The 8,482-nt window shown below is 42.2% G+C and overlaps 1 protein-coding gene across 2 annotated transcripts; it reads right to left on the bottom strand.

Annotated features, from left to right (window-relative positions):
* Positions 1–2,793: 2,793 nt before the first annotated feature.
* Positions 2,794–8,041, bottom strand: taf3 (TAF3 RNA polymerase II, TATA box binding protein (TBP)-associated facto). Of its 2 annotated transcripts, none has more exons than XM_047034233.1 (7): positions 7,659–8,041; positions 6,811–7,053; positions 4,862–6,693; positions 4,685–4,767; positions 4,305–4,578; positions 4,103–4,209; positions 2,794–3,885 (listed from the first exon to the last, which is right to left on the bottom strand). In XM_047034233.1, the coding sequence occupies exons 1-7, from the start codon at positions 7,822–7,824 to the stop codon at positions 3,771–3,773; spliced, it is 2,820 nt and encodes a 939-aa protein (XP_046890189.1). In that variant the 5' UTR covers positions 7,825–8,041; the 3' UTR covers positions 2,794–3,770. The 2 variants fall into 2 exon arrangements, with proteins under 2 accessions (XP_046890189.1, XP_046890190.1); XM_047034234.1 differs by having other exon boundaries at positions 4,320–4,578.
* Between the last annotated feature and the right edge of the window lie 441 nt (positions 8,042–8,482).

Raw genomic sequence — 8,482 nt, 5'->3', positions numbered from 1 at the left:
GTACAACATAAAATAGGCTATTGGTCTGACAACAAGTATTTCTAGATCTCTATTAGTTTGACAAATATTGTCAAAATGGGTATCAATTCAAGCATACTTATAGGCATGTAGATGTACTCAATCCCAACTAGATGAACTAGATTGAGATGTCCTACATACACCAGCTTGCAAGATACCCTTGGGCCATTGTACCCCACTGCCAATAGCAACCAAAACATATATGGGAGAGACCAAACATAACATCCTATCAGCAACTACTGTTGAGCCAGCTTTTGCATAGCAACAGCTCATTTGTATACTTGAGGTGAGTAATTTTACAGGCAGTCACAACATTCGCTTAAATCTCTCCTATTATTTCAGGCATGATACCTCGGTAAAACAATATTATACTTTCATAAATCTAATTTCAGTAATAGCTGAAACATCCTTCCCCTCAAAAACCATGAGAAATTATTCCTAGTCCTCAATCTCATAGGTGCCCCCCTAAGAGCAACTTGACATTAAGAAGGAAGTCATTGGAAACAGGGTAATGAGAGTGTGCAGATGTCATAAGGGATGAAACTAACATGAAGGGGATTCTCCTCCTGTGATATGAGCACAAATCCCCCTGGTTTCAGCTATGCTCCCCTTTCCGCTGACATGAATTTTTAAAAGCTGATGTTGAAATCCTACTCTTAATGTGTAGCTGAGTCTCTCAGCCTGTATGATTTACAGTGTTTTGGGTGTTGTGCAGAGTGGATTGAGACAAAAGTTGATCTTAGCGCTGTGACTAATTGCTTCCCATGTCCATTATCAGTCTTATTTTAAATATAAATAACCATGTATTCATCCCAACTGCATCCTGTTGTCAGCCAGAAACTATTTTAAGAGATGCTGTATGTGTAGGGTTTATCTGAAACCCAGTTTCAGACTCTCAAATGCACGTTGCACTCCTGAGTAAGAGTAACAGTGATTTCATGTGTTCACTACATGGCAGGTGGGCTCAATGCAAGAACTGGACACAATTGCTAACTTCCTTCTTCTTGTGGCTTATTTTGAAACTGTTATTAATATTAGCTTTGTACAAACAACAATGTACAAAAATGAAATAGAAGGACATTAGGAAACATTGTTCTGTAATTAATGCCAATTAATCACGATTCTTATTCTATAACAGTAAACTCTATGCAGTGCAATGTAAAGATGTAGTTTTTCCAAATAAGATTACAGTTAAGAACACTCAGGAACATATATAGTAAGGCCACTAATTACAAAAAGCAGTTTGAGATGGATGAGTTTGGACAGCATCTTTATAGGCCCTGAAACATCTATAGTCCATAAGATCAGTCCAAGGTCTGCTATAGGGAGCATTGATCAATCTAAATTAGTTAAAAGTGAAGCAAAAGATGACACTGTACAATACTTTACACCTACATGAAAGGGTACAAAAGTGAGACAATTAACGTCCATGAGAGAAGCTTGACTAAGTTTTACCCAGGAATAGACAGTCGATGTAATTAGGGAGAGTTGTGTAGCAACTCGGATATCGTGAGGATGATTTATCTTTTAAAAGCTTTGCATCTTATTAACTAGTGAAGCTTTTGAGTTTATTTCCACTTCAAATATTAAATATTTACCCTCACTGTGAAGTCATTCTGACTGATGTTTGAGTATATGGTATCAACGATAAAACTACCAGAGAGAAATGTCTGTTTATCTCTGACACCATGTGTTTTTTAGTTTATCTTGCAAGAGGACTTGCTTCACTTCCTCTTTCAAAGGCCTGTCGCCTTTCACTTCCTCTTTGATTTCACTTACATCTGAGGATTTCTGGTATGTCTCTTCTCTATCTAGGCCATTGATATACTGTTGTTTTTTAGTCATCTCTTTGCTTGACTATATACTCTATTCTAGCACCCACCTAGTTTCCACTCACAAGCCTAATACATGTTACAGAATAATTCATTAGCCCTGTTTTGTTTGCCGATAATTCCACTGTCAAGATGGCAGAATCCAAGATCGAGCGCCCAGATGTACTCTTGTCTACAGTAATCTAAAAAGGCCAATGTGATACGTAACCAGCTGTGACAACAGGGACTTATGTAGTCATTTTCTCCTATCAACATTTATACCAGTTGATATGTTGCTCTTTACTATAGACATGTTTCCCTTTGTTGATGGGACTTCTACTAGCAAAAGGATTACAGATTTGGAAAACATCACCAAGCAGCAATATATTCTGTTCCCACTCAAAGGCAAGCATCCTAGTTCCCGTCATTTATTCAGTGATCACTGAAAATGTTAACTGTTTCATTGTCATTGAGTACCATCATGCTGTGATATTTTAGCTTTACTATCATCAATCATTTTGCCAATTCATCCTGTTTTGAGTTACAAAAGGATAACCACCAAAAATACACAAGGGCCTGTGAACTATTATGACAAATTTTCTGTCAAGAAAAGTCAAGCATGGTTCTGACCATTAATCAGACAGACCGTTTGCCCCAATTCTAATATTCATCATTTGATTACACTGCACCAAGTTAAATACACTTCATATTTCCCCAAAAGTCCAAACATTTTAAGACAGATTCTCACATGATTTGGCATTTAAAAGCTAGGCTGCAATAAGAATGACACCATGTGGTCACTGAGAGAAATGTAAAAAACTGAGGAGGTAAATGCTGTTCATAGCACAATAGAAAAGGTTTTTCTACAGAACATCCTACACAACCCAACCCAACCACCCAAGCATTTGTTTTGAGACAAATAAATACTACCCTCTTCAAAAGCCGGAACAAATTCAAGAGCCTGTTAAAATATTTCCACTGTATTTTCATGAATTAAATGCATCAAAACAATGAATGAAAAAGATCTTAGGGGTGAAAATTGCACACAGAACATTCCATGTAAAAATAATGCATGAAGAGAGAAGTGCAGTACTGCTCCGATAACTAAATGATACAAGGATATTTGTACAGAGAATACATTTTTGGATGGCAATGAGATTTATGTTTGAGAACATACAAAGACTGTTAGGCTTTAATATTGAAATATCTGCAAAAATAAGACAGGTTACAACACGCACAGCTATAGTAGAACTCCAGGACAATCCATATGAAGAAAAATAAAAATACAAACTTTCATTTAAAAAAATATACAGAAATTACAGAAAATCATTCAAGTTAAAACCAATATCTGGAAATGGATTTAACAAGTCAGAATCCTAAGAACAAAATGCACTTGGCTTGGAAGTTGGTATTTACACATTTATACACACAAAAGCAGTCATCTTTATATACATGACATTTATGCTACTGCAGAAAATGGTAAGATTTAGAGGCATCTGTCATACAGTATGATTTTAACTTCAATTGGCAATTCGAACAGAACAGGGACACTATGACAATGTGTGTAGACTTCTCTAAATGCTTTGTGACAACACTGACCTCAGTCTTTTTGTAATCGTGAAGAAAAGGCATAATTTGTAGGAAATTAACCACCTAAACATTCCTCATGGCTGGACATCCACATTGACAAAAGGCCCCAATGTACAGATGGGAAGTGGTAATTATGGAGCCCACAAGAAAAGAAGGAAGGTGGATATGTGCTGGTTTGATTCTTTTTTCATTTTTCTTTTACAGGGTCAAAAATTAGCATGAGTTCATTTAAATCACTGAAATCATCAGTGAATGTCAAACACGAGTTTTCTTTTACAGCGGTGCCTGGAGTGTTCCAAGGATGGGTTGAAGCAGTCCAAAAAAGATCAAAAACTTGCTTTTTGCATAGTCTCAATGCACTTTGTGTTTCCTCTTCTTGTGTTTTTTGTCCTTCTTCTTGCCAGCACATTTAACACAGAACCACTGTTGGTCCTCCGGGGGAGCTGTGAGAATCCCAACACATGGCCTGAGGAGAAAAAGAAGAAGAGGGGAGTAATGCATAAATGCTAGAGAGTGAATACCATATTTATCAGTGTCTCTTTCAAGGTTGTCACAGTACTTTCATCATTGTGGCACAACAATGTTGCTGTGGTCACTGTACTATTGTTACTGAATACTATAAATCAAGTAGTCTACTGTACATTGAGCCAGTAGAGGAGAGAAATATAGGCTATGTCACTTACCAGTGGTACCAGTCATCACAGTCATCACATCCTATCATGGGACTTCCATCATCAGCCTTGTTGCATCCAGGGCAGATCCAGATCTGGTTGCCCCACTCGTCACGGATCTGAGGTACATACCACAGACGGGGCACTATTAGCAGCAGACTTGCATAAGGGCTGACAGAAGATAGTTGTGAGGGATAGAGGGAGAGAGGCTCACCACATATGTACTGACAGTCTCAGTCACCACGCTCCGTACAGGTGTTTTGAGGGATCCTCCAGCAGACAGTATCGAGGCGGGCGACAGCATCGGCAGAGGAGCAGCGGCAGGGGCGAGTGGCGAGGCGGGCGGGACCAACAAAGGTACAACTGGGGAGAGTATCGGAGGAGGCGGAGGTGTCCTGGGGCGATTTCCTGGTCCAGATTTGGCGATGGGGGGCTTTGGAGCTGGAGTTTTGGGAGGTTCCGAATTTGGGACCACTTTGCTGATAACACTAGTGATATAGAGAAAGAGCCGGGACAAAAACATGACATTAGAATCTAACTCTGTACCTGTGTAAAATACAAAACCTCCAAACCATGCATATCAACAAAACTTACATCTTGTCTTGGCCGGCTCCCACCCTTAGGGTCAGCCTGGGGATAACTGGAGATGGAACAGCTGGAGAGGTCTCCACCTTCACCTTGGGAAGAGCAACATATTGCATCATAGTTCAGACACTTCAGAAAGTTCTGTGCATCAGTGGTCACAAATCCAGGTTTGAAAGAAAAAGATACCTTTTCAAGACGGATCCTCTCCTTTTCCTTCTCTTTCTCCTTCTCTCGCTTCTCCTTCTCCCGCTCTTTCTCTTTCCGTTTCTCCTCTTTTTCCCGCTCCTTCTCCTTTGCCTTTTCCCTCTCCTTTTCCTTCTCCTTGTCTTTCTTCTTCTTTTTCTCCTTCTTGTCTTTCTTCTTATCTTTCTCTTTGCTCTTCACATCCTTATCCTGGAGGATGGGGGGAAGAGGGGGCAACATGGAGGGAATGCGCAAGCAGGTGGAGGGGCTGAAGAGGGCTGGGATGTCACCAAGACCAAAGGGGTTAAGGGTGGAAAGTTTCCTTTCGTCCCTCCCTCTGTCTTTGCCTTTTTCTCTCTTGTCCCTTTTGCTCTTTTCTTTGTCCCTCCGCTTATCTTTGTGTTTGTCCTTCTCCTTCCTGGACCCCTCTCCTACATCTCTAGACTTTATCTTAATTGAGCCCTCAGGCCCACCCAAATCCCTCTGACGGAAGGGATCTCTGATGTCATCATCCTTACCGCCAAAGTCTTTCCAGGGAATCTTGCCCTCCTTGGAAAAATCTTTGCTCTTGTCCCTATTCTTGTCCTTACTTTTCTCCTTCATCTTGCCCCTGTCTCTGTCTTTGTCCTTGTCTTTTGGCTTGTCTTTCTCCTTTTTCTTCAGTTTTGTCTTAAGCTCCTTCTTCAGCTTCTTCTTGATATCTGCCGAGGACACCATCTTGTTCTTCTCCTCAAAGACTTTGAGTAGCGGTTCGGGAGTTGGTGGTGAGGCTGAGGCCGAGGACATGTAATCTTGGTTTTGGAGAGTGCCTGAGGGCCCCCCCTGGTTAACCTTGCGTATAACTTCGTTGATAGAGTCATCCATGGTCCAGTTTCCTGGGCCTGCATTCAGGGGGAGTGGTGTTGATGTGTCTTTCCCAAAGCTGTTTGGCCCTAGCGTGAGCTTGGGGGTGGACGGCTCCATGATAGTAAGCCTCCTGGGGCTGGAGAAACCGTCGCTTTCAGACTCCGAGCCTGAGGAGAAAGCAAATGGGTCCGGCTCCCTCTCGGCACACGCTCTCGCAATCACGGCATCTATGGAGTCGTCAATATCCGCTGTTTCAGGTTCAAGTTTCCTGAAGTGGGCCTCAGCCAGCTCCCTGTCGTCTAGGCTCTGACGCATATGGATGTTTTCCTTGCCCATTCGCTCGCTCAATGCAGAGAGAGGCAACCTCTGGAGAGCGTCGGTCTTCCCCTGCAAGTGGGATGCTTTGGCAGAGCCCATTTTAGGACTCTTAGGGCTCTTCGGACTCTTGGTGCGGCCCGGAGATTTCTTTCTCTCCTTTTGCGAAGATTTTGGTGAGCGAATGGGGCTGCCACCCACAGCTCCAGCGTTGAAACCCTTGGGAGACTTAGTTCGTGGTCTTCCCGGGGACGAGACCTTGGGCTTGCGGCCTGGCGTACCGTGGGACTTGTGGTCCGGGTTTCTGGGCATCACCGGCTGGGCTCGGAAGGAGACTGGAGTTCCAGAGGGTGGTTCAGGGGATAGAGAAAGTGAGCTCAGACCATCGTGAGATGCCAACATACCAGGGGGAACACGCTGGGGATTTAGGGAAGTGAGGGGCTCCCTGGGCTCTATCCCCCATTCTGGGCTGAAGCCTGGATGCATACGTGGCCTCTTGGAGGTCGGCATCATGCCCATGGCTGCGTCAGGGCTATCTAGGTGTCTCTTCACAGGGTAGTTCTCGTCATTGACTGCTTCATCATCCTCCAAATCCTCATCGTCATCATCCAATGGAACCTGCATAGCTTCAGCTGAGGTTCCCATGTCAGCAAGGACCTCTTCCTCCTCCTCTTCTACAGATACAGAGTGGGAAAGGAAAATCGAAGAGAGTATACACAAGAGAAAATCATTTTTTTTCCACTTAAGAACAAACGCACAAAAGTTTAAAAAGAAGCCATAAGGACCAATACCTTCTTGTAAGGAGACGAGGGGCGGCATGTAATCTGGAATGTAGTCCTTCCTATCCTCTGCATCACGTACCCCAGACTGAGGAAACTGCAGCACATTGTTTTTGCTGACAGGGAAGAGTGGAGTCTGCTGGGCAAAGCCCACTGGTTCCAGGTTGTGGACATAGTCCTCGAGCTCACTCAAGCTCACCCCCAGAAGCCTGAAGGCCTGGCCAACATCATCCAACACAGGATCTGTTCGTCCATCTGACAAAAGGCATCAGTGTGTGAGACATAACATGTTGAACGGCCTTTAAATATAAGGCTGCATGTCAAATTCCTGTATATTCATGTATTATTTTCTATTTAATTACTGATTTGCCAACCTGATTTCATGCACTGTAATAGCATCACTGAGAACTCTATATGTTAACAATAACACCTAGAAATGTGCCATTCATCTGTTTGTAAACAACCTAGCAATGTGTTTCCAGCGTATCCACATGGTGGGCTGTTATCTATCTGTCAGAGACCAGTTTCACATTTACGGTTGTTACAGTAGTTAGTTTAAAATGTTTAAAAACGTGGAAAATGTGTTCAATAGCTAGAAATGTACTCGAGTTTGTCTACCAGTTTCAGAACTCACATCCTAGACAATGTTTACAGAGACGGCTGTACTGCGGCTACTACCTTTAGCTAGCTTGCTATGTACTTACTACTGTACGTTCAAGTGATGACATCCAAAACTAGCTAGCATGCTAGCTAGGCCTCACGTGAGCTGGGGTAGCGTTTGAGATAAATGAAAACAACGTGCTTCAATCTTTCACATTGCTACAAAATCCTAGTAAGCAAGATGAAAATAATGCACTCACAAAGTTCTGAGTATCGATGACAGCCTCTTGCTAACTGCTGAATATATCGATGCAGAACATCAGATAGCAAGTCACAAGCAGTGAGTTGAACTGCATCCCAGCCAAGCGCTTGGCAGATCTGCGCCACCGAAACACGGAGCAGCGAGCGGGCATAGCTCTCGCACATCTCGCTGGCTCAAGTTAGTCGTATTCTGATCAATTTCTACACAAAAACATGATCCTGGTCTTCATGATGCATGGAAACCTAAATGGTTGCCAATAAAGAGCTATATTAGTTTGAATTTTGACATCTACTCTGCTAAATATGTTGACGCTTTTGCCTGAGTCGCCATCTTGTTCCCTTCGACAAACCCATTCCCCAAAACGACGATTGCGCACGCGCATCACTGTGACCGACTCGTAAAAAAACTGATTAGTTCACAAGAATCATTACGCGTTATGCGCAACGCAACAGGTTCATTCTATATTGCCTATTACTATTTATATTACTAGCCTATATACTATATACTCCATACTATAAATATAAGATGGCAATTAATTTACTTTTGTAAGTTCTCCATGCAAATAACAATTAATAATAACAATTAATGTTTTCAGTTTCCATCCATCATTTGCCAAAGAAGGTCTTATTCTTATTATATAATTTAAAAGTAAAATTAAACATGGAAAAATTAGAGTAAAATTGTTAAGAACACTTCTCCCTAAAAAAAGAAAAGAAGATAAAGAATGGCTAGGTCAGAGACATTCTCTGGCTAGGTGTTGTAATATGAGTGACAAGAAGATCCACCTGTGGCATTGCTTGACAACCCAACATGCCAGCCAAT

The sequence above is a fragment of the Hypomesus transpacificus genome, chromosome 14 (assembly GCF_021917145.1).
Source record: "Hypomesus transpacificus isolate Combined female chromosome 14, fHypTra1, whole genome shotgun sequence".
NCBI classification, from domain to species: Eukaryota; Metazoa; Chordata; class Actinopteri; order Osmeriformes; family Osmeridae; genus Hypomesus; species Hypomesus transpacificus.
The sequence above is the reverse complement of the archived record's forward strand: the minus strand, read 5'-3'. Positions and strand labels throughout refer to the sequence as shown.

What these genes read in the sequence shown, in the direction of transcription:
- taf3 (XM_047034233.1), bottom strand. Translation starts at nt 7,824, where the DNA reads ATGTGCGAGAGCTATGCCCGCTCGCTGCTCCGTGTTTCGGTGGCGCAG. An exon ending in AGACTGTCAGTACATATGTG is followed by an intron (nt 4,210 to 4,304) that starts GTGAGCCTCTCT and finishes TATGTACCTCAG; the next exon opens with ATCCGTGACGAGTGGGGCAA. An exon ending in TGTGATGACTGGTACCACTG is followed by an intron (nt 3,886 to 4,102) that starts GTAAGTGACATA and finishes TTTTCTCCTCAG; the next exon opens with GCCATGTGTTGGGATTCTCA.